This window comes from Labeo rohita, chromosome 16 (assembly GCF_022985175.1).
Source record: "Labeo rohita strain BAU-BD-2019 chromosome 16, IGBB_LRoh.1.0, whole genome shotgun sequence".
Lineage (NCBI taxonomy): Eukaryota > Metazoa > Chordata > Actinopteri > Cypriniformes > Cyprinidae > Labeo > Labeo rohita.
Genome location: NC_066884.1, coordinates 8,405,072 through 8,432,397, shown reverse-complemented (window position 1 = coordinate 8,432,397; position 27,326 = coordinate 8,405,072). Strand labels below are relative to the sequence as shown.

General features: G+C 34.3%; 2 protein-coding genes across 9 annotated transcripts in view; one reads left to right on the top strand and one right to left on the bottom strand.

Annotated features, from left to right (window-relative positions):
- Positions 1–1,542: 1,542 nt before the first annotated feature.
- On the top strand, positions 1,543–23,479 carry scn1ba (sodium channel, voltage-gated, type I, beta a). 4 transcript variants are annotated; one of them, XM_051131467.1, is made up of 7 exons: positions 1,543–3,298; positions 14,272–14,370; positions 14,824–14,990; positions 17,263–17,500; positions 19,444–19,585; positions 20,407–20,478; positions 20,563–23,479. In XM_051131467.1, exons 3-6 carry the CDS (start codon positions 14,895–14,897, stop codon positions 20,471–20,473), a joined length of 543 nt encoding a protein of 180 aa, XP_050987424.1. In that variant the 5' UTR covers positions 1,543–3,298; positions 14,272–14,370; positions 14,824–14,894; the 3' UTR covers positions 20,474–20,478; positions 20,563–23,479. The 4 variants fall into 4 exon arrangements, with proteins under 4 accessions (XP_050987424.1, XP_050987422.1, XP_050987423.1 ...); XM_051131465.1 differs by lacking the exon at positions 14,272–14,370; XM_051131466.1 differs by lacking the exons at positions 14,272–14,370; positions 20,407–20,478.
- A 1,969-nt stretch (positions 23,480–25,448) lies between these two features.
- gramd1a (GRAM domain containing 1A) overlaps positions 25,449–27,326 on the bottom strand; it is a 35,408-nt gene continuing 33,530 nt past the window's right edge. For 3 of the 5 annotated variants that reach the window (XM_051131303.1, XM_051131305.1, XM_051131306.1), the window contains one exon: positions 25,449–27,308. In XM_051131303.1, coding sequence (XP_050987260.1) covers positions 27,213–27,308 — 96 coding nt within the window. In that variant the 3' untranslated portion in view covers positions 25,449–27,212. The remainder of the gene's footprint in view (positions 27,309–27,326) is intronic. The other 2 variants (XM_051131307.1, XM_051131308.1) reach the window with 1 other exon arrangement.

The window sequence follows — 27,326 nt, the reverse complement described above, 5'->3', positions numbered from 1 at the left end:
GCACATTTTAGGTAATATAATCAGATTATTTTTAGATTACTTCTGACCTAACTCATTTATCACCTTGATTTAAACAGGATAATACTGTGCCATAATGATGTAAAAATACAAAGAGTGAGAAAATATATTCCTTTCATTGTAATTAACAACATGAAATGCATTAAACATTATATTACATCAAGGTGATGAATAATTTATTGCTATTGCGTAAATAATATGTAATCATGTAATCTGATTATGAGTATTTTAAAATGTAACTTACTCTAATTACAAGTACTTAATTTTTGGAATCTGATTACGTTAGCCAGATTACGTCTAATCAGTTACTACCCAGCTCTGATTACCCCCAACACTTTTCATGAATGAACTATTCATTGTCATATCAAATCTTTTCATTAATCGGATCTAATTTACAAAACTGGTTGAAATGATTTGTTCTCAAATTGCACCAATCTGGTTCTCGAGTTCACAGCTTCACTGACTGTATTGATGAATCTATTGTTGAATTAGTCTTACACTAAGTTAGTAACAGTGTTGGGAAGGTTACTTTGGAAATGTAATAGGATACAGATTACAAGTACTCTATTTAAAATGTAATAAGTAGTGTAACTTTTCAATTACTTTATTTAAAAAATGTAACTTATTATTGATTGCTTTTCTAATATTTTCAGCTGTTAATCATTTTGAAACATTTAAACCAGGCAGAGTTAACCTTACAGTAGCACTCAACACTTACTGTCAGACTTTCAAAAAATGCAATTTATGAAAGTCAATAAAATTTGTATGTGGTGGTGTGTGTGAAAAAAATCATTTTTAAAAGTAACTAATTTAATTACACATTTTTCTGAGTAACTGTAACTAATTACAATTACATTTATTTTGTAATTAATTAGTTACTCCCCAACACTGGTTAGTAATATGGCTTTAAAAAGGTCTCACACTTTAAACAAGGGACACCATAAAACCCTCAAATTACTCTTAACGTGCAATTTAGCGCTATGCATTCACCTTCAATTTATGGATCACTAATTTTTAAAGCTCGACAGGCCAGTGTTAAATATAGTCACTTCACACTTTTCTCATATTAAGTTCAAAGGCATATAACATGTTTATATATTTATAAAAAACATATTTATACATTCATGACAATGTCAAATGGGTATGTGTGTGTGTGTGTATGTGTGTGTGTGTGTGTGAGAGAAAGAGATTCAGGATAATGCTGATTAATATTAATGTCATGACATTGCTCCCACTTTCGAGACTCTGGAATAATCTGTTCTCGAATAATCCGACCTTCATGTACTCTACCGAATATTTGAGAAAAGACGCGTTGCATCACGCGTCACTTTTCAGCCCTATACGATCTCGCGCATCCGAAACACCCTGAATGAACGTATAGGTTGACAAACCATCTATTTACGTTGCCATAACGACTTGAAATTTTAACCCCCAGACATCTTGCTTTCCATCCATCCCACTACTGCAATGCATCAGTCTCCATATCCCTCCCCCATCCCTGCTCCCTCCCAGTCCCTCCTCGCCTATCCCAAAAGCAGCATCCTTCCCTACAGCGTGAGATATCGCTCATGAACGCACCACGTTATGGCTTAACGCGTGGTGCTCCGGGCCAAACGGATTCTTTTGTGCATATTCTAATTTATACCGAACATTTATGAAGGAACAGCAGCACAATCTGGCTTTCCGTGACCCACAAATAAACACCCCGCATGACCGAGGGAATGATTTAACGGCGCGCGCAAATCGACTTCATCCACTGAGAAGGCGTTTTTTGGGATTGTAACAAACTGAATGAAGACAAACGTGGGGAAGAAACGTTTTATTGACTAAATACGTGTGGTTATCGGTAACGGTAGGCTGAGAAATATTAAAAATACAAATCAGGCATCCTGAGGTAACGTTTATTATTGTTGACAGGGGAAATACCGTCGACGTTGTTGGTATGTGCATCAGTCGTTAATAGGAAAAAGCAACTAAATATTGTTTAAAAATATAGGGAATGTATTCACATGTAACGCAGACGCATGAATGAGTTATTATTAGCATATTTTGGTGATTATTATTCCCTGTTAGACATATGCTTTGATGTTTGACAGTTGGAAATTACAGACGCTTTAGCAAAATAACAGATGGCATGAGCCATAACTACATCCGGTTATAGTAAACATTTACTGCATGTGTTAGCAACTTCATATGCATTTATTTAAATAAGACAAAGGCACTAACATTACATCCAGTATTGAAGTTAAATGCATTGGTAGACCGCTACAGTTGTTATTTTATGTACAACGCAATGTAAACATTTTTAAAGCAACCATTTCACCTCTTCATAAGGATTCACGGATTCTGGGAAATATATCTTAACGTTCACACATTAACATAGGCAATAACTTAAAATACATAAGCAATAAATATCATTTGGAGTAAAAGGGAATGTCTGAATGTATGTTTGCATGAAGCCAAAGACATAATCACTAAGAAGATTTATTTTCAATTCTCACTGTGGAAATCATTGCATCACTTAAAATTGTTATTTTTTCTCAGGTTAAATCAGCCAGCGGATGTTTAATGTAAAAGTATAACAAAATCCTTAGTTGTACTTGTCTTCCATTACATGCATAAATTTCTCATTCTAAAATAATCACAAACCTCAGCTCAAAGTCTTCCACTGTCAACAAAACTTCGCTGTTTAGCGAACATATCACTATATATATTTTAGAAATCAGATTAGTGTATTTTATCACTAAAAAGTATATTAATATTCATTATTAAGAAAAGTATTTCTAAAAGCTAACATATAAATAGGTCAAGAAGAGCAGTCACTGACTGAAACTTGAGTCTGCCATCTCAGCTCTTTTTTCTTTCATGGAGTAACTGAATACTCTGTGCCTGGACTTAAAGCGATCGCTTGCACAGAGGGCGTCACATCTCTCATACTTGCTCACTGGATTCCCTTGCTCCTCATCACAACACTTATCTCGTACCAGACTAGAAGGACAGGAGGAATCATCATCGGGGTCTGAAGTAAAAGTGAAGCCCACCATCATCTCCCTGTTTTCTACACTCATCTGTTCTGAGATCCAGAGGACGTATTTACTTCGCAGAGCTCTTGGACTACTTGCAGAGAACTCCTGCTCTTCAGTTTGAGCCTGTGTTTTTGTGTGCGTGTGTTTGTGTGTGTGAAAGACAGAGACACGACTCTGAAAGCAACGCCTAGCATCTGTGAAGATGTCTGCACTGCGGCTTCTGTGGGTCCCTGTTCTGTTGGGTTTGACACACGGTGAGTGACTTAAGCGCACCATGGAACATTTGAGACACATTTCAAGCAACCTTTGTCTGTGTCAATCAGGCCATGACAAAGCTGCAGGCACCTGAATAGCAGAAATCAACTCTCAAGATAAATTGTATCTGTTGCTGTTATGTGTTGTGTTTTGGATAGATAGAGATAGATGAACAAGGAACAGTATACATTTAAGAATTATATATATGTTATATTTATTTATAGAAACATTTTTATGTATTTAATATATTCAAAATGTTATATTTATTATTTTATATTTACTGTTATATATGTATATACAGTATTCAATTATTTATACATAAGTGTCTATACATATTACATATTTTATTTAAAAAATGCAACTAAAGTGACATTAATTTCTTAACATTTTTATTTTGATTTAAATGTTATATTTATACGTATTTATACACACTTTTTTATGTTTTCATGTATTTAATATATTCAAAATGTTATATTTATAATTTTATATTTACTTTTACATATAATGTGTATATATATTAATATATATTGCATAGATAGATAAACAACCAATAAACAATCAATTGCAAATCAATTTTTAGATACATATATGCATGCATATAAATACACATATATTTTATTAGTAGTACTTTTATATATATATTTTTTCAGAAAGATATATTTATAAATTGTAAATTGTAAATGCATTATTTATATATACAGTATATATTTAATTATTTATATACAAATGTCTAAACATATTTATGGTATATTATCAATCAATTAAATCAATCAGTTATTTATTATTATTATTATTATTATTATTATTATTATTACTACAAGCACATGTATTCTTGCCAGAGCCATTTGAGATTGTTAGGTATTTTATTTTTAAAAACATGCAACTAAAGTGACATTGCTTAATTTTTATTTAAATGTACACATTTAGACATTTTGGCTTGGTAAACCGGTCAGAGCAATTTAGCACCTGTTAAGTAGTGGTATGTCCTTGCATTTGTTTATTTAGTCTTAGATCACAGTGGGTATGTTTGCAGGTTTTGGGGTTCCCAGACTGCTGAGTAAAACCCCAAACCAGCTGTCACCGTTTCTAGACATGCGTTGGCAGTAAAATGGAGCCGTGTGCAGTCGGGGTGGTCCAGACAGCAATATAGCTCTTCCCCAAAGCTTGGTTGCTTCTGTCACAAGCTGTTATTATCTTCTAGTTGCTTGTGAATGCTTTGTTTTGTGTTGGATTTGTAGTGGGTGTCCAAAATATGTGGCTGTCAGCGCTCGCACATAACCTGAATATCTTTCATCTGTGACTGTAAGAAGGCCAGTGATGGAAATAAATCACTCTCCGGGGAACAGGTGTTGTCAGTTATGCCTCAGCGTTAGATGTCCTAGTTTACGCAGTGGGGATTTGTATCTCTCCTCATGTTGTGTCGGGACGCCCATTATGAGGATATCTGTATTTCCTTTACTAGTGGCGGGTTAACCAGCTATCAGCTGCTTAAATGTTCCACCTGTTTTCCTATGTTATATTTTAGTTTTGCAATCAAATGATACACACCTTGTAAGTGAAAAATTCCACATCAGTTTCATCTTTATTGCATTCATTTATTCATTTAGATTATTATGTAAAACATTAAGCAGACTATTTTATCCAGAGCAACTTACAAAGATGATTAAGCTAAATTTATATTCATACTTGCATTGTAATAATGTAATATTTCCTTAATACTTGATGTTATGTATCATGCCCTAAGGAAGGAGTAAAACTGTTGGAGCAGAAGGTTAAAATTAGAAGTGAAAGCTCAAAAGGAGAACTGTTATACAACTGTACTTGTGTAACACCTTTTTGGTACAGTAAGTCATCTCTCAGGACTCTTTAAGGGGCTTTAAGAAACTGTTTTTATTTAGAGGAGATGAAAGAGAGGAGTGAGCATGGGCAGATGGACAGAAAAAGAAACCATGTGTGAGAATGAAAGCGTGAGAGACAGTCCCCTGTGGTTGCCTGTGATCTGCTTGTATTATATATACAGTCTCATCTATCTGATCTCATATCTGAACTAAATTGCCACATGATTAGGGCTGGTGTAAATTGTTTTTGGAATTGAATGACAATGTCATGTCACCGTATAATAGCATCAAACATGTATTACAGCATCATTCTCCCTGGGGCATCCTGAGGTTAAATGCCTTTCAAGGGCACTACGGTTCTACCGTATCATGACCTTCTGCTTGTCATTGCCTGAGCCTTAAAGGAACAGTCAGCAGTTCTATTCACGTTATTTTTCCTGTAAGAGTGGGCGTGGCCATTTGTAAATGTAATGTGTCTGGCTTTCAGTCTCATCCGTGTCCAGCTATTTTTAGCTGTGCAAAACAGCTCGTTTTGATGCTTGATATTGCAAGCTGTTGTGTCTTACCATATTATTTTAATGTATTATCTTAATTATGATCACAATGGTTTGTAGTGCAAACAGTTTTTCTGTTTACTGCACTTTGTTATTCTTCTCGTTATTTCCCTACGGCATCTTTTAAACTGGAAGTCTCACACATTACCAGAAAACAGCTTACTTCTGCATTGAAAAATAAGGTGGATAAACTAAAATGTAAGATTTTATGCATTAGGTGAATATGCAGAATGGAGATTGAAATTATAAAGCTCAGACAGAGAGGAATACTAATAAGTATAACATCATTTCAGTCTGTTCCTTACAATCCAATGGCTTCAAAAGACTTGTAGCATGGCTACATCTCTTTGTCATATTTTTTTTAGAAAGAAATTAGTATTTTTACTCAGCAAGTATGCATTAAAGTGACTTTTAAATAACAGCAATTTAATAATTATATTTTTTACTTTTACAAAACAGTATATCATTTTAATACACGTCATTTATTGTTTATGAATTTACATAAATGCTACAAAATTTCTATTTCAAATAAATGCTGTTCTTTTGATCTTTCTATTCATTAAATAATCCTCAAATAAAACATGTATCATAGTTTTTACAAAAAATATTAAACAGCACAACTGTATTCAACACTGATAATACTAAGAAATCGTTCTTGCAGAGTTGAAACTGGAGTAATGCCTGCTGAAAATTCAGCTTTGCCACCACAGGAATAAATTCAAAAATTATATTTAAAGGAGACCAATTATGCCTTTTTTTACAATACATAATATAAGTTTCAGGTGTCCCCAGAATATGTCTGTGATGTTTCAGCTCAAAATACCCCACAGATCAATTATTATATAATTTTGAAAATGCAGTGGAACCAGAAACACAATGTTTTCGTGCATGTCTCTTTAAATGCAAATGAGCTGCTGCTCCCCACCCCCTTTTCCAGAATAGGGCTGTACCTTTACAGCACGTAGGTCAGATACTTTGCTAATCTGCATTATCATGTCTATCATGCTGAAATCATGCGTTTTAAACCATATCAGTTCTCTATCAAGTCTTATTGCGCTTAAACTGTCAAATACACACAAGTTTATGTTAAAAACACACGAGATACAAACAGTTGGTTGTGTCTGTAAAGGTAAACAGCTGGGAAAGAAATTGCATGTTTATATTAGATCTGTGTGGTAGCAGCGTAATATACAGTAAATAAATCAATAAATCTACTGTTTTTTTATCTCCTCTGAGGCTGGGATTCTAAATAATGTTCTGTACTTGTCTGCGCAGCCAACGACAGAACAGTTAACATGCTTTGCTCTAACTTTTGCCATGGCGTTAGAACTGATAAACACAATGATGGCACCATGGGTGGAAACGTGCATGTCACCTTTAAAATAGAAAATAGGTGTTTTAAATATTAATATATAATAATATTTTACAGTATTAGTGTTTTTAATGTATTTGATCAAATAAATGCAGCCTTGATGTGCATAAAAGACTTCTTGCAAAAACATTAACTCTGAACGTTTGAGTAACAGTGTATCACTTACATTATTAGAGTTGGTAAAGTGCCCAAGCACTTTAGCAATCTCACAAAGATGATGTCCATTTACGGACTTAGAGCAATTTGTCAAACAAAAGTACTATGGAGCATTGCTATTGACAAAGACAAGTGCAGTCTCACAGTGGATATCTTATGTTGCTGTGGATTCCATTATTTTGTGTTGTACTGTGTTACAGCATCCGGATGGGTTAAATGAAGACTAATAGAAATCAGGATCTGACATTATCACATGCTCACACTGTGCACGTCTACGGCAAGCAGACACCTACTGTGATAACAGTTTCACCGACTGTTTAACAGCTGTATTATAAATACTACTCCAGAAGCGCCATTTGTGTAAGTTTAGACTGTCTGGATTGGTGATGGACGACGTTGTGGATGTTTGTTAGCTGTGTGCATGTACATTGGACGCTGATGATTAGCTGGCAGTGAGAGTTCAGTAGTTCTGGAGGAATCGTGGAGTGAAGCAGTGGGAGGTGGATGCAGATATGAAACATTGGCAGAAAATTGTTTCGATTGAAATACATACATAGAGCATACAGAGTTATAGTCCTAGAAAATGATGGACGTCTCATTGAAATGCATTACAAATTGTAAAGAAAAAGCACAACATTTCAATTAAAGAACCAAGCAGATTTTTTTTTTCAATAGATTATTTCTAAATAGGATGCATAATATTAATACCATATCTGACCATATTACAGATTTTTTTTTTTTTAATTTATGGTATCTGCCTATGTTGGATGTTGAATTGTTAAAAAGCAGGTTTGCCTACATTTAGAAAACTTCATCATCTAACGCTAACATCATGTAATTAACACTGATAAATGAAACACTGATAATTAGTAAATATCAAAATGAACATTAATTTTCATACTGTACATGTAAATGTCATGATACTTAAAGGGGTCATCGGATGCCCATTTTCCACAAGTTGATATGATTCTTCAGGGTCTTAATGAAAAGTCTCTAATATACTTTGGTTAAAAATTCTCAATGGTTGTGTAAAACAACACCCTTTTTACCTTATCAAAATAAGCTCTGCAAAAAGCATCTCATTCTGGTCGAGGCTGCTTTAAATGCAAATGATCTCTGCTCGCCCCGCCCCTCTCTTCTCTCTGTGGAGTGACGAGCCTGTTTACTTTAGCCGCTAAACATGCAAACTAGCACATTGTTAGGAAAGGCAAAGATTCATAAAAAAAACACTTATACTCACTTCTGCTGTAAGTGAAGCTGGATCATGAATGATTCGCGCAAACATAGACGGATATATATGTAGATCGGGAGGTGCATTCCCTTCACAAACAAACGTAATCTACTGCATCTTCAGTGGCTCAGATGTCGGGAGTAAATGACGACCACTATGTTCATTATTACATCCAGCAACACGACACCTCAATATTCTTGTCTAACTTACATCCCTGCTACGGCATCGAAACAAAGAGGGCGGACTGTTGCAGCTGATTTGAGGTAAAACGCTCATGTCAATCAACTATCGTGGGAGCGGCCTCTGCCAGTGTGATGGCACACCGACAGGCATCTGAGAATGGCTCGATTTGAAAAAGGGAATATTATTTTTACAGATTAATTAAAAACCACTGCATGGATTTTTATCATTATAGGGTAGATTTGTACATACACTGCCAACACACATTAATGTTCAAACAACATGTAAAAGTGAACTTAAATCCGATGACCCCTTTATAAATTGACATGTACAATTTAAAATGATTATTTTTATAATAATTATTTAATTAAAAAATAATTATTTTATAATAATTATTATTTATAAATATATCGTTTTTTTATAATTTTTAAATTATTATATGTTTATAAATTATATATATATATATATATATATATATATATATATATATATATATATATATATATATATATATGTTTTACACATTTGAATTATATTTTTATTCTGGATGGACAAAGTGGCATTTAAAATAAAGAAGCATGCGCACACACACACACACACACACACACACACACACATACACATACACACATACACAGATATACATATATATATATACATATATATATATATATATAACCCTTCAGAAAATAAATAAAAATATTTAAAGTAAAAATAATATATTTAATGAAAATGTATTATTTATGAAAATAATTACCAGCATTTATATTTTAATACAGGTAATATATTATTGTTTTATTGAATTTATTGTTTAGAAATATCTTGAAAATATATATATGAGTTGGAATTTGAAAAACTTAACTGAAAAAAATAACTGTTTTTTTTATTATTTTCAAAAATCATGTTTTTGGTTTTATGTTATGTTTTTATTGTATTAGTTAGCTGTTTTTTATTTTTATTTGTATTTTTTTTTATTCATAACCCGACTGCAGTTTGATTGAGATTAACTGAAAAGCACAATGAAAAAACATGATTTTTGAAAATGGTTAAAAACTGAGTTATCTGTTTTTGCAAATGAACTCTTCATATATATGTAAACAGTTAAATTTAGAAAATAAATGAAAAAAAAAATATATATAAAAAAAAACCACAACAACTATTATATACTATATAACAGTATATACTACTATATTATATAACCATGCTACATTTTTTTATGTACTAATATAATGAAAATGTATTACTTACTAGATTATAATTATTATAAGCATTTTTATTTTAATATGAGCAACAGTGATAAATAGTGCTTCTAAGGCAAAACCATATAATTATATATATATATATATATATATATATATATATATATATATATATATGTATGTATATGTATATGTATATGTATATATGGTTATATATATATATGGTTAACACGTATGTTAGCACGTATGCACCGCTGAGCATTAGCAGAGAGGATGGATGTTTTGCTGATTAGACCTATTTCGACCAGCCAATAAAGGCTGGGGGGAGAAGGAAGATGGCTATTAATCATTTAACAGAGGTAAAAAAAAAAAAAAAAAAACAGGCCTAGAAACAGGCAAACCAATGAGGAGCAAGGTCTTTATATTCTAAGCAGATTTTCAGCAGAATCCAGCGCTGTCATGCTCGCTCAGAAAGCAGTGACGTAGGTTTTATGCACGCACGAGTCTGGCACTGTGAAAAACGGATGTGTGTGTGAGAAAAGGTGTGTCTGGATGCACGCGTGTACGTGTTGGAAAACAGATGAGACAGTGGGGGAAGGCGCAGAAAATGTGAATGCTAAATCTCGGCAAGGGCACGCAAGGACATAATGTATGAAGGACGTCTTGTACTGGTTTAATATTTAAAGCTTGCATCAGTTACACTGAGAAGCTGAGGAAATAGCAACTGCATGAGGAAAAGAGCAATAGAGAAAAAAGCATCTTAGAGCTAAAAAAGCATCTGCTTGCCTGGGGAAATATTACTGCCGTTTGCGATTTACCCTCGACCAGTGGGTCACCAACAGAATCGCTCATTGTGGATTCATTTTAGAGATTAGATTAAAGACTGGAGTGGATGGAGATTAGAACATGTGGATTCAATAGGACGATTGTTAGACATAAGTGACTAACATGATATCACATATTGGGCGACGTATCAAAGAGCCCTTGTTTCTATGGAAAGTCTCCAGCCTGGAGCTCAATGTTTGTCAGAGACCTTTGCCATTTCCCGGGAGGCCAAGCTGTATATATCACTGGTATATAGTTTGAGATTGCTGGCTGGCATGGAAACGTTGTCCTCGGGGGCTTGTTTTCAAGCCTGAATTGGCTCTCAAAAGGGTTTTTCTTCTGTATCTTTGTATGTTTCATTGCAGCACAGTAGAGCAATCAACACTAAGGTCATGGGTTCAATTTCCAGGAAATGCATGAACTGATCAAATGTTTGCTTGAATGCAATTTGCGAAAATGTGGGTCTCTCCATTTCCGTCCTGAAGCAGTTGTTAAAAGCGCCTAATTTGACTCTTTAATGCATTAATTCAGTCCTAGGATTAAGCAGCCATTGTGCAGTCTAATCTGGAATTGGTTGCATAATGCAATCTCTGTAAAAAGGGGTTATGCAATGACCCTGCCAACGCAGTGACACTGACAGAAGCTTAGATGGGAATATTTGACAGGTCTGAGGTCAGCTTATTGCGCATATACTGCCCCTCCTTTGCTTTTAAAGGGCAATGTCTCCTTCCATCCCACACTTTATAGTGTCCTTTGATCTGCTTATTTCTATTCCTAAAAATCCCCAGATCTTCTTTGCTGTCATCTAAAGTCAGCATGAAATCTAAATTCAGCCTTTATCTGGTTTGTAAATCCATGTTATTGACCTTTTTGTAACACATGTTGGACTTCTCCAATCATTTAGTCTGCTTAAAGGAGAAAACAAAGATTCACATATAATGTACTCACCCCCTTGTCATCCAAGATGTTCATGTCTTTCTTTCTTCAGTCGTAAAGAAATTAGGTTTTTTGAGGAAAACATTTCTGCATTTTTCTTCATATAATGGACTGATATGGTGCCCCAATTTTGAACTTCCAAAATGCAGTTTAAATGCGGCTTTGAACGATCCCAAATCCAGTTGTAAACGATCCCAGCTGAGGAAGAAGGGTCTTATTTAGCTAAATGATCTTTTTTTTTTTACCATTTAAAAAAAATACAATTTAAATACTTTTTAATCTCAAACGCTCGTCTTGCCTTTCTCTCCATGAACTCTTTGTATTCTGACTCAAGGCAGTTAGGGTATGTCGAAAAACTCCAATCGTATTTTCTCCCTCAACTTCAAAAATCATTTCAAAATCATCCTACATCGCTGCAGAAGTTCTGACCCAGTCTTTGCAACGTGAACATGCAAAGAAGATCAAACACCCTTAACAAAAAAGGTAAATAGCGATATAGGACGATTTCAAAGTTGAGGGAGAACATGAAATGGGAGTTTTTCGACATACTCTAACTGTCATGAACCGGAACAAAAACAGTCCAAGCAGAGTAAGGCAAGACGAGCGTTTGGCATTAAAAAGTATATAAATAGTATAATTTTTATTAAAATAACAGATTGTTATGCTAGATAAGACCGTTCTTTCTCAGCTGGGATCATTTACAACCACATTTGGGATCATTTAAAGCTGCATTTAAACTGCATTTTGGAAGTTCAAAATCGTGGCACCATATCAGTTGTTCTGGAAGTGGACTTCTCCTTTAAAGGCATAGTTCACCCAAAAATGACAATTCTGTCATTAATTACTCATCCTCATGTCGTTCCAAACCTGTAAGACCTTCGTTCATCTTTGACCAGCTTTCTGACCCTGCATAGACAGCAACGCAACTGACATGTTCAAGGCCCAGAAAGGTAGTAAGGACATCATTAAAATAGTCCATGTGACATCAGTGGTTCAACCATAATTTTATGAAGCTATAAGAATACTTTTTGTGCGCAAAGAAAATGTCAGATGCGTTTCTGTCTATGTAGGGTCAGAAAGTTCTCGGATTTCATCAAAAATATCTTCATTTGTGTTCTGAAGATGAACAAAGGTCTTACAGGTTTGGAACGACATGAGGGTGAGTAATTAATGACATAATTTTTGGGTGAACTATCCCTTGCAATCGACTACAAGTTCACGCTCACATTGCAACGGCAACGGCAACATCTCAAAATCCAATACAACATGCAAAGTTCAATAATCTACTAAACTGGGATGTACATCAAAAGAAGCATTAGCCAAAGAACTTTGGCTACTGTTCCAGCAAAATTCGTAAAACAACGTTCCTCTAGTAACATTAGTAGTACCTGATTATCCAGTCTTTAATAACACTCCCAAAACATTAGCACAAAAAAGTTATTTATACGTTTAATGGTTTTTCTGAAGCATTTTAGATGGATTAATTTAACTTTTAATGTTACTACTTCTTTCAAAACGCACAGAGAACATTTAAAACTTATGTCCTCATAATGTTTGCAAAAAGATACGTTTCCTTACCATTTTCTCTAACAGTTGCATAACCAAGAATAAATAGTTTTAAAGGGATAGTGCATCCAAAAAAAACCCTGTAAATCCTTTGTTCATCTTCAGAACACAAATTAGGATATTTTTGATTAAATCCAAGAGCTTTCTGACCCTGCATAGACATCAACGCAACTGACACCTTCAAGGCCCAGAAAGGTAGTAAGGACATTATTAAAATAATCCATGTGACAAACAAACCCCAAAAATAACGGCTTTATTCAAAAATTTCTTCTCTTCCGTGTCAGGGAAATTGTTGAATAAAGTTGTTAATTTTGTTTTCTTTGCACACAAATTCAAAAAATGTATGTCTGATGTCACATGGACTATTTTAACAATGTCCTTCCTGGGCCTTGAACGTGGTAGTTGCGTTTTTGTCTATGCAGGCTCAGAAAGCTTTTGGATTTCATAAAAAATATCCTAATTTGTGTTCCAGAGATGAATGAAGGTCTTACAGGTTTGGAAAGACATGAGGGTGAGTAATTAACGACAGAATTTTCAATTTTGGGTGAACTGTTCCTTTAAAACATTTTAAAAACCTTTTATTTTTAAAAAAATGTATCAAATTTAGATTTCAGTCATTTATTGCTTAGCTTGTTTTAGGAGTGTGTCAGCATGATGTTTATACCCTTCCTCCCCTTTCCTCTGAAACTGTAGTATTTCTATGATGATAATTGTCTTTCCTCCCCAATCTATCCTCCTTCTTCCTCTCCGCAGCCAATCAGAAGCCAATAAATCAATAAACTGTCAATGATGATCAGTGTTGTGATGGATGTAACACTGAAAACGTTTAACTCTCTGTCTCCCTCTTTCTCTCTCTCTTGTTTTCTTCCTCTCTTGTCTTCCAGTTGATGTGACACCAATTGTTATTCTTTCTTTCCTTTCCTCTCAGCCATCAAAAGCAAATTACAAATGTTGTTTTCCTGAGTATTACAGTAAAGAGATGCCCATAAAATAACTTGAAATAGCAGAAACTCCAGCAGGACTACTCTAGTTAATGTAAATCTGTAGCTGTGATTGATGTGTGTGCAATGTTTCCTGTCCCTCATTTCATTGCACATATACAAATACTTCTCCAGAGGTCAGAATTGCAAAAAGATCATGGGTTGAGAGCGATGCAGATGTCTCTGTGGAAACAGCAGGGTGAAGTGTGAGAGAAAAGATACTTGGAATATCAGGTGTGTTATTTTTTTGCTAGCGTTTGCGACTTTCCTGGCATATATAGAGACTTGCATCTATATATGAAAGTAGATTAATGACTCGAAAAAAGGATCACGGCTCACCGATGATTATTTATTTCCCCTCAAAGCTTTCTGTTCGGACAAAACAAAACAAAGCATATAACTGTGCTCTGAGGACACAGTTAATTCGGACTATTTTAATGCACAATCAGTTTTCATGAGTGGAAATAAAGCTTGCAAGAAAACGCTCTGCCTTGAACTAAAAAAGCCAGCATGCATAATTCCAAAAAATGGAAACGCATGCAAATAACAAATAAAAAGAGAAGATTTAGATGTAGAATGCCTGTCAGTTCAAAACAAAACAACTGGGCATTGACTTAATAGAGTGTTTAATGAAGTCAAGCAGATGTGTCGGTGTTTCTGTCACTGACTCTTTTGTTCTTTCTGTAGCTTGGCTCTGCAATGGGGCGTGTGTGGAAGTGGACTCCGACACGGAGGCAGTGACGGGTCACGGCTTCAAAATGAGCTGCATCTCTTGCAAGATGAGAGGGGAAGTACCAGCCTCCGCCACAGTGGACTGGTGGTTCATGGCCAAAGGCGAGAGTGAATTTTCACATGTGAGTTTGAGACCAAATATTAACGTGCAGCTGCTTTTTCAAACTCTTTTTTGTGTACCAGAGTTCTATTACAGCTGCGCGCCTTTGTGAAATGCACAAAATAATCAGTGCAGCTTAATTATTTGCATGGTAAAATAAAACATTAAAATCTCAAAGCAGATCTGAAACAGCTGCATTTTTAATGCAAAGCCAAGATCATGCATTTTTATGAGTCTTTGTGGTCCGAAGTGAATTAATGCACACCATTTCCAGCAAGGAACAGCCCTGAGAAGAATCAGCAGACACTTTACATCCTTTGCCATTAGAACAACTAGCTGCTACCAATAAACCAATAAATATGCATTACACACAAGCCTTTTTCAGTGTAGTCATTTGTGAGAGACAGGTTAGCAAATAATAGTACTAGAATTATGTCTGTTATGCAATAAAGAATAAGAACGAGAGACATTACATACACTACCAGTCAAAAGTTTTTAGAACAGAGATTTTTAATGTTTTTTAAGTAGTCTCTTCTGCTCACCAAGCCTGCAGTTATTTGTTCCAAAATACAGCAAAAGATGTAATATTGTGAAATATTTTTAATATTCAAAATAACTGCTTTCTATTTTAATATATTTTAAAATGTAATTTATTCCTGTGATCAAAGCTACATTTTTTGCATCATTACTTCAGTCTTCAGAAATCATTCTAATATGCTGATTTGCTGTTAAAGAAACATTTTGTATTATTATTTTTATTAATACTTAAAACAGTTGAGTAATTTTTTTCAGGATTCTTTGATGAATAGAAAGATCCAACAATAAACATTTATCTGAAATAAAAAGCTTTTGTAACATTTTACACTATACCATTCTGAAGTTTTGTATTTTTTATTTTTTTTTTATTTCAGATAAATGCTGTTCTTCTGAACTTTCTATTCTTCAAAGAAAAAAAACTCTGCTGTTTTCAACATAATAATAATAATAATAATAATAATAATAAATGTGTTTGAGCAGCAAATCAGAATATTAGAACGATTTTTGAAGGATCATGTGACTGGAGTAATGATGCTAAAAATTCAGCTTTGAAATCACAGGACTAAATTAAATTTTAAAATTATATATTCAGATAGAAAACCGTTATTTTAAATAGAAAAATATTTCAAAACGTTACTGTTTTTGCTGTACTTTGCATCCATTAAATGCAGGCTTTGTGACATAAAAATCTTACTGTTCAAAAACTTTTGACTGGAAGTATAGCTTGAGTAATAATAGTATAATATACACCAATATAATTTGTAAAAATATTTATAATTCCATTAACAATGTGAGGTTATTGGCATATTATAAGTAATGCAAAGCAAATTCGAGGTCATGCAATTTTCAGGGTTTCCATACTTTTTAACAAATTAATTTTCATGACATCTCCAGCGTTTTAAAAATCATTTCATAGAGAATTTTAAAAAATTTAATTATAGATGTAATTAGTGTCCAAAAGAAACTATGTTATCATTTATGAATGTTGCACTTTATTACACTATAAAAACAATGATTAATGCAAATAAAAGATAACAAGTACAAAAAAATAAATAAATAACTGTTTCAGTCTTTCTGCTTCAAAATGTCATGTTTAATTCAATGTGTTACTTTCTGTTGTTCTGTAAACATTTGTGGAATTTACTAGACATTTATTGGGTGAAAATTATTTAAATGATCATAAATTATATTCAGTGTAAAACCAAAATCTACCCTATAAACTATTTTAAATGGCTGATAGATTTGTCTAATTTACATGACTTTGAAAAGCTAAAATTGAAAATTACATGACATTTACAGCTTTTCTCTGACCGTTACAGGGATAGTTCACCCAAAATAAAAATTCTGTTATCATTTACTCATCCTTATGTTGTTACAAACCTCCTTGAGTATCTTTCTTCTGTTGAACACAAAAGAAGATATTTTAAAGAATGTTGGTAACCATACAGCTGGTTAGCCATTGACTTCCATTGGATTTTTTTTCCATACTGTTTGGTTGCCAACATTCTTCAAAATATCTTCTTTTGTGTTCAACTCATACAGGTTTGGAACAACATGAAGATGAGTAAATGATGACAGAATATTTTTATTTTGGGTGAACTATCTCTTTAACCCAATTGTGCAGACAGGGGGCAGCATAGACTGCAGTAAACCACTTTGTCCCTTTTTAGAAAATTTGTAGAGACCTGAAATGCTTGAGAATTTAATAATGGCTGAATCAAACACTGTGTTTTAAAAACTTTTGTTCTTACAATTAGATCTACAGTTATGCAGATATGACAGGGTACATAATGGATGACCGCTTCGATGAACGCCTAGCCTGGAACGGCAGTAAAAAAACCGAGGACGTGCAGGATGGTTCGATTTACATCCTTAACGTCACCTTCAACGACACCGGCACCTATCGATGCTTCTTCGACCGCATCCTGGTCTTCACCAATTACGAGCACCGCACCAACGCCACCAAGTTTATCAACCTCAATGTAGTAGGCAAAGGTATGTTCATTAAACCAGACAGTGGGAATAAGATATTTTACACGACAGGAAACAAATGCAAAGACAACATCATCACCCTGACAAAATCCCCAATTCAGCCTTGAACGGAACACCAGGGTGTGTCCATAAAGAAAGATGAGTGAACACTGAATAGAAATGCCTTTAAAATGTCCAAAGCAAGGACACTGTCATTGCCTTTACAAGGCCCTGAAAACAAAGTGTTGTCATAGCAGCAGCAGCATCAAGGCTTTCAGCAATGGTGTCCTTGACACACCAGTGCTTATCTGTTTGAAAGCAAGGATGCTGAAAAATCTAATGCACTGATTTTATTTGACCAGATTTTATATATATATATATATATATATATATAATGTATATAGTTATATGTATAATGTGGATGTGGATTGATGAATTGATGCAGCAATATTGCACATTTTTTTCTGAGCTTTTTGGATAAACAAGTAGTAAATGACAAATTATTAAACAAAAAACTCATGTCTCATTAGTCACGTAGTCAACAGTGTTGTTATTGTTAACAAAAACAAAAACAAAGTTTATTAAATATAATATTTGATCACTGAAATAAAGCTAAAACACAATAAATATAATTATTAGATGGCAAACTTAAAAATTAAACAAAATTAGCCATGGCAACTAACTAAAATAAAATATTTAAATGACAAACTACAAAAACTGAAATAAACAAAATAAAGCTAAACAGAAATATAAAAGACAACTAATAAAAATGACAATTTTTTTTTTACCTATTTAACCAATTTTACATAAAATTTATGTGCAGGAAAAATAACAAAATATTAATATAATATTAATATAACAAATATTAAATGACAAATTTTTAAAATAAACCTCATGTATAAAATCATGTCCCATTAGTCAAGCATTCAGTGATGTTGTTATTGTTAACTAAAACAAAAACTAAGTCTATTAAATATAATATTTGATCATTGAAATAAACCTAAAATACAATATAATTATAAAATGGAAACATTAAAAATGACACAAAATTATCTAACTAAACTAATATTTGATCACTGAAATAAAGCTAAAATACAATAAAATCTAATTATTAGATGGCAAACTTACAAATTAAACAAAATTAGCCATGGCAACTAACTAAAATAAAATATATTTTAATTACTAAAACTACAAAAACTGAAATAAACAAATTAAAGCTAAATAGAAATATAAAAGAAAATGAATAAAAATGACAAAAACAACAAATTACTATAGTTTTACCTAAAATTAAAATGAAAACAGAAAATTAAAAAAAAAAATAGCTAATTCAAAAAAGTTCCCACTCTAATTAACAAAATTTTAGCAAGATAAAACATGTCAAAAGAATTACCTATGCTTAAAAAAAAAATGTCCCATTAGTCAAGCAGTCAATGATGTTATTGTTAACTAAAACAAAAACTAAGTTTATAAAATATAAAATATTTGCAAAAATACAATAAAATATAATTATAAAATGGAAAAGTTAAAAATGACACAAAATTAGCTAACTAAACTAATAATTTGGTCACTATTAAATATGAACTAAAGCCAAATAGAAATATAAAAAAAAAATGATAAATTACTAAAAGTTTAACTAAAATTCAAATGAAAGTTTCAACATACACAAGTTTGTTGTTGTTGCACTAAAAATCAGCTTCTGAGAAATCTGAGGGGCCACATGTCTAGTTTAATGCTTCTGCTGAGAACATGTCTGTCCACTAGGACAAAAGCCGTCGTGTCATATATGCTGACAGTGAGAATTCAATCAGACGTGTCTTTACCTCCTGTCAGAGGCTGAGTCAGGTCCACATCAGCACTGATGTCACTACTGATCATTATGAGAGTGTGCATTAATAGTGCTGAAACCTGTACAAATACATCTATCATTGTTTGATCCAAACAAATTTTTAATTCTTACTCACCCTCAGCTACACGAGGCATGGCGTCCATCCTATCCGAGATCATGATGTACGTGTCCATCATCGGGCTGCAGTTGTGGCTGGTGGTGGAGATGGTCTACTGTTACAGGAAGATTGCAGCAGCCGGAGAGGAAGCTCTGAGAGAGAGCGAGTGAGTCGGATGTCTTTACGTTTTCATTTTCCTCACACTTCCTTTTAGTTTGCTCTTCCTTAATAACAAACACCTGCTGCCTCATTAAAGACCTTAGGGATGTCCTATTAAAACAGAAAATCTGGGATTAAACATACTGAAGGGCATATTTGTATAACCCCTATGGAGTCTATAGAGTTTATATGGTAAAAGTTCATTTTGATAACTTATTGGAGTGCATTAGCATGACACTTTTAAAAAAAATGTAGGTTATTTTTTGGCATCAGTGGTTCCATGAAGAACCTTTAACATCCATGGAACCTTTAAATTCCACAAAAGATTCTTTATAATGGAAAAAGGTTCTTCAGAACCTTTATTTTTAAAGGAATAGTTCACCCAAAAATTTAAATTAGTTGAAAATTTACTCACTCTCAGGCCAAGATGTAGATTTTGTTTCTTTATTGGAACGGATTTGGAGGAATTTAGCGTTACATCACTTGCTCACCAATGGATCCTTTGCAGTGAATGGGTGCCGTCAGATTGAGAATCCAAGCAGCTGATAAAAACGTTACAATAATCCACAAATAAAAAAACCCAACAAATATGCAGTGAAAACTTAAAACATCAATTTTACGAATAAAAAAAATAGAAAAAAAAGACATTTCCGCCTCTAGTTTCCACTGCTTTCCTTCCTTCAAAACTATATTTCCCTTAACCCCAAAACAATCTATATTTTTCTTCAATGTGCTGTTCTCAAAAGCTTTCAAGTTCTTGTCACTGTTCTTTTCTTCATTACCTTTTCTGTCCATTCTGCCTTTCTCTCCCTCCCTCCGTTCTCTTAGGGCGGAATATTTAGCTATAACCACGGAGAGCAAAGATAATTGTGCAGGTGTAGCGGTGGCAGAATAACACAGGTGGGTTAGTTAAATGTAACTGTAACATCTGAACTTTTATGTATTCCGAGACACCTTAACAATCTACCTTTTTTTTAATTTCAGGTCCAAAAAAAGTCTCAAGCCAAAAGCTTGACGCTCTGTCCATCACCAACGGCCTCCTCCGTCATCCTCACCGACTCTCTGTGAAACCGCAGGGCTGCTGTTTTGACCTTTGTGTACGACTGGGACAGAACCGCCATTCTAAACCATCAGGGAAACACAGTCAGACGTTACGTAAAAAAGGAAAAGTTTTGTTTTAAGGCTCTAGGTGACAACTTTTGGGGTTAACGAATGAACGAAGTATTCATTGGTTTAAGCATGAATCTGTAACACTGGAAATGACTTGTACATACATGTTTTAGCATCTAACACCTTTTTGCTTTTTCCACATAATGAGAACTCAGCTTTAAATGCGAAAAAATGTCACCATGGTATCTACTGAACCAGAGGACATCACAAAATATTATAAAGTGTATAAAAATCACTAGTCTATGTACTGAGCCAGAGACAAAAAAAACATAAGAACTGTTAAATAGAATGATATATGTGAAAACATATCCATTTATATCATTATTTAAAGATCAAAAATACATATTAAGAAACAGAAAAATAATAAAATTCAAACTTTGTTATAGCCTATATATATATTATGAGTGTAACAGTGCACATATTTGTAGAGAAAAACCTTCAAAGTAAGTCTTCTGTCAGATGTGTTGTTTAAAGCATTCAAAGTCTGTTTTCATAGCGTAAAATTTACATCTTACGATTATATCATAATCTGTAAATGTTTGAAATTCACGCTGGGGTTTCATTTTGCAATGCAAAACGAGGCTAAATTTCACAGACATTACTAAAAGATTGCAGACGCACATCCTGGCTAAAATATCCAACGTAGAAGTAAGGCTATGTGCGAGACTTCCGGTTCATTAGCCGCTATACGAAATACCGAGAAAAATAACAATGTGTAGTAAACGGTAAAGCTGTTTGCACTACATAGGTGTGTTCATAATAAAGATAATACATTAATATGGTAAGACTCAACAATTTGCGATTACAAACAGCAAAACCAGCTATTTTGTAAGGCTAAAAATAGCTGGACGCGGATGAGACCGGAAGTACCCACTCTTACCAGAAAAATAAGATGCATAATGTTACATTTTGCTAAAAAATGTTCTAAAAGGTGGAACCACTTCAAATTTCTTCCCTCATTTTAGAACTAAATCATAAAGAGCATCACATTTTTTCCCTGACAGAACTTTAGGCTAGTTTGTTCAGTAAAGCACTGTTTATTTAAAAGAATAATTATACGTTGTGTAAAATTGCTTGATTTCCGACGTACCGAAATATCTGTGTACCGTTACACCACTAATATACATAGAGAAATCATAACATCTCATGTTTGGCAGCTGAGGACTGTGATTAGAATTACAAAGCTAATTAACGCACATTTACAAGACAAGCTTCCAATGTGAAAACTGCACCTGTCACGTACAGGGGATTTGAACCTGAACTAACCACTGGTAAGCTAACAATAACAATAATGTTCTCACTGATATGTAATAGTTCACTTGAATTGTCATTGCATCTACAAAACATCACGACCAGCACTCTATATTTAGTCTGCCTTGGTATTCAACAGGACAGATTTTTAATCACTATTCAAATTATTCTCGTAAAAAAATAACAGCGAAGCAAATGAATGTCATATATATGTCAATACCATAGACGTCAAGAAAATGCATTGTTGTGTAAGATTCATAGCCGAATTTATACATATGTGACGCTGGATCACAAAACCAGTCATAAGGGTCATTTTTTCAAAATTGAGATTTATACATCATAGCTGAATAAATAAGCTTTCCATTGATGTATGGTTTGTTAGGATAGGACCATATTTGGCCGAGATACAACTATTTAAAAATCAGGAATCTGAGGGTGCAAAAAAATCAAAATATTGAGAAAATTGCCTTTAAAGTTCTTCAAATAATATTCTTAACAATGTATATGACTAATCAAAAATTAAGTTTTCATACATTTACAGCAGGAATTTTACAAAATATCTTCATGGAACATGAGCTTTACTTAATTTCCTAATGATTTTTGCCATAAAAGAAAAATCAATAATTTTGACCCATACAATGTATTTTTGGCTATTGCTACAAATATACCCCAGCGACTTAAGACTGGTTTTGTGGTCCAGGGTCACATATATTATTAACATACAATGTGCCGTAGAGGATGTGTGCTATTAACCATATCCCATGTTGGCCTCACAATTCCTCCCATTTTGTTTTTGTCTTCGCTGACAAGATAATCAAGGGCTGCATGAAATTGATTGAGAATGACTCAGAGTTTTAAGTGTTGGAATGATGATTAAGCCTCTGGCTCTTCATGCATGATGATTTCAAAAGAAAACGGAACGAGAAGGCAGGAATCAATTGTATTCATTCACAAGTGCAGTAAAAACGCTTCCAGTCTTTCCTCTCCCTCTTAGTAGCCAATTCCTGGTAGTGACTACAGAGGGCAGCACAACACTGCCAAAGTCTCACTGCCTTTATGCATGAATGAACATTCTTGAGACTTCCCAGCTCTGGTTTTCTTACTTTTATATCTTTCATTCGGTGGTTGTTCGATTGGTAGATTTCTACTGCATGATTTTAAATAGACTTTTATGAGTACCGTCATAAACACTGACACAGTTGTGACGCCGGCTTTCATTCTCGACCGAGCAAAACTTAAACTCCACAGCTGCTTTTAGTGCTGTTATTACTAAAACATCGATGGTTATCGTATTAACACTTAGATGTCACAGAATATCGTCACTATTTGACAATATCTGCACCTCTGTGGGAGTCTGTACAGTATCAACGACTTTGCGGCCTCAACGATTCCAAGATGCATTTCATGTTAAAGTGAAAATGTTGCTTGCCAAATTAATTATGGACAAGATAGTATATAATAAAAACATTTAAAAATACAATTGATGCGTTTTTCTTATCTTTTCTCTCTTGTGGAGATCTATACCCTGATAGCACATGTACATCTCAGAGACGTCTATTGGACGTTTCCTATCAGATGTCAAATAGACATCTATTAGATGTCTTTAAGATGATTTAGAACGTATGTAAAACTGACATCTGACAGACATCTGCAGATGCTTTCCAGATCAAGAGATCTTTAACAGACATCTTGCAGACGTACGTGCACTATCTGGGTAGTAGTCAACATTTGAAGTGGATCAAAAAAGTTCATCAAAGTTGTCCTAAAACCAAAACAATACCTGTTTTTTTCTTAGGACAACTTTGATGAACTTTTTTGATCCACTTCAAATGTTGACTACTGTACATCGCCATATTGGTGGCAATAAACCTAAACAATACCACTGAACTGAACAGAACTGATTATTGCTGTTGAAAATGGTTCATTACTGTCATGTTTTGGGCTGTACTAATCGGTTGGACCAGGTAAAACATTTGGAGTATTATAGACTGCCAGAAGTTATAACAAATCAAGGAGAAGAGTGCAAAAACTGTCTCAAAGGCATTTATGGTTGGCCAAACTAACCAGGATTTCCAGGGCAAGAATCTCGACAACATTCGTGGTTGTTCTTATCATTTCTGGTCAGGTAGGTGAAATATTAGGCTAATATCTTAAATAATACTGCTCATACGTACACTGCCCTCCAAAAGTTTGGAAACTGAGAAAAGTGGGGTTTAGAAAAGTATCAGCAATCCTCAGATTCAATCATGAGCCTGGTGAAATTTTCGGGTATTTTGGAAAAACTATTTTTGCAAACTAGTCCTAGTTTTTTTTTTTTTTTTCCCTGCCCGACCAGAACCAAACCAGTGCAGAAAGAATCTCTAGAATGAATATCAATAATTATTAAAAAAAAAGTTGAATTTTCGACTCACCATCGTGAAGGGACGACAAAACGTTCGAAAGAGGCGGGGCCACTTTTAGTCAAATGCATATAACTCCTGAACAGAATGAGATATCTTAGCCAAACTCAGAACACTTATGTAAGAGCTCAGGTGACAGAAAAAAAAAGTTGTGGAGCTTGACCACGTGGTGGCGCTATAAGAGGGGAAAAAACAATAAAAATGGCTATACCTATGCAACCATTTGTCCTATCAACATGAAAATTGCTGAGCATGGTCTTGGTCCAAAATGCCACAAGTGTCTGTAAGCACATTTGCGCATCTCAAAAAACATGGCCGCCACTGGCTGATGAAGTTTGAGTGCCTATTAGACAAGGTTAACGGAAGCCCTTTGGAGCCGATATTCATATCATATGATAGAACTCCTCATTCCGAACAACTTTGCCTCTAGAACCATTCCTGTCAATCGAATCGTTTGTTACATGATTGATAAGTTGTAAAAACTACTTTTGCAAACTACTCCTAGGTTTTTTCACTCAATCTGGAAAAAAACACTGAGGTATAATTCTTTGAGAAGCTATAACAGGGTTGTTTAGAAAAGGGGCCTGTCCAAATTTACCTAAAATCCTATAAAGCCTAAAGGAAAACTCAAAATTTCACAAAACCTGCTGAGCATATGCAACAGGTGATTCTAAACAAGCATGCAAGCTTTTAGGAAATCAGACCACAACTGGTGCTACAACAGCCATAAATGTTAAAAACATATTTCTATGCTAAATTAACTCAATTTGCCAAAAATGCTTCTTTAAATAATTGATTTAGGTGGTTACAGGCTTGCTAAATAATGTCTTTTTTCCCGGTAATCGCTGCTTGGAGCTATATTTAAAATATATTTTGATTTAAGTATCTTTACTCCGGTCTTCAGTGTCACATAATCCTTCAGAAGTCATTCTAATATGCTGATTTGCTGCTCAAGAAATGTTCCTATTTTCAACATAATCATAAAAACTTCTCCACTTCTAAGAAAGCATTAACCTGTGAAAAAAGGAAATTAACCAATCAGTAACACACACACAATGTTACAATTTTTTGGCATATTTTATTATACATTTGTGACCGTCACAAGTCATCTTTACAATCGTGTCTATACAATACATCCCACCTTCGCTCTCTCCCTCCCTGACCCGAATAAATAGCACACGCTTTCATCACTCAGAGCAAGGGCTTTGCACAGCAGCGCCCGCAGACAAACAGACAACAGACAGAGATTCTGATAACACACTCAGAGGAGGGAGAGATCACTGAGGCTGAAGGGCACGACAGAGTGAGACCACAAATACAGGGACAAAAATGAAATGGCTGGACAGGGGACATCAGTAACAGATAGTCCAAAGGAAAGTAATGAAACAAAGGACCAAAAAAAAGAAAAAGAAATCCAACTCAAAGCCTCTTGGTGAATCTCACAAAGAACATGCACATCATATTTTACATTAAAATCATTTTTTTTGCATTGTAACATTGTTTTTAGTTATTTATACCACTATTTATATAACTTACAGTTCTAAATTATGCTTATTTAAATGTAAATAATTATCTGCACAGGATGAATTTGCATTGCAGTAGTGAGAATCACAAATTATTTAATAAAAATGTAAATAAAAAAGCCACAATGCAAAAAAATTTTTTTTGAAATATAATCTCTTATTTTCTTGATTTTGAGGTGAAACACGGTCATGTTCTGTGTGAGACTGGCCTATAGTGTTGAGTGAAATCACAATAGTCCTCCTGACCTTGAGTTCTGGTTGGTCCCAAACGTCCAGCCTCAGGAACGACTGAAGTTCTTCAATCTGTGTGCACGTTCAGCTGTTCGAGCTAAAAGTAACCCTGAACAGTTCAAGTTTGATTCCAGTGAAACTCGACAAGTTTCTCGACGCCTCGACTACACAAAACAGCTCCTTTTACCCCTAAGTCATAAATACACAGGGATTAAAAACAAAAATAATAACTAAAACATTAGGGAGAAGGAAGAAATGGTTAAAATTGCAACAGTGTGTAAAAACAATCCTCAATCTGGTACTCTAGCCTAAGTATCACTTGCACATTTGTCGTTTTTCCTGCATTCTTCCTTGTAGATTAACTTCTAATTGTCATTACAATTTCTCCACATGATTATTGCTAAAACGGGAATTCATATTCATAGCACTCGTTTCACCCATTTCTACATTGGTCCTTAGATGACGTTAGACTGTAATTCAAGTCTATTAAATAAATACTGTAATGGTCTGACACACTTTAAACGAGTTTCAGCAACAACTCTGAAAACAATAACAAAACAGAAGAGAAAAATTTCTCTTCTATGAAAACATAAAAACATTTGTGAAAAGACCATTTGAGAGGTCTCGGAGGTCGATTTCAGACATTTCCCTCTTTGAAATCTTCGACGCATCTCTCCCAAGCTTTTTTTTTTGCAAGGTCCATGATGAAATTCATTTCTGTAAAGCTTGTTTTGTTCAGGTTTTTTCGGACACGCAGTACGGACCAGACGGCTCAAGATGCAGCACAGCTGAAAGTCACAGACGCTCCCGTACGCGCGTTATTGCTTCAGACCCAGAGTTCATGGTTGCTAAAAGAGTTGAATGGGTTTTATACAGCTTGTATAAAGTCCTGTAGCTGCTGTTTGGACACTTGGGTAAGCTAAAAGATACCCACATTAATCCCAAAGTTAAAGTCACTGAGTTGAGCACCGTCTCCCGTTCATGATTTGGCTCCTCGTGGATGCTATGTCACAAGGACCACAGTCTGTAAACGGTATGGTGAAGGGGTTACCGTACACTCTCACTGATCTGTCAGTGTTTCTGGTGCTGGATCAGACTCCTGCTGCACCTCAGGTGTAATCATTCCTCTGTGGAGCTTCTCCAGAGACTGTTTCATCTACATGAGAGAGGACAA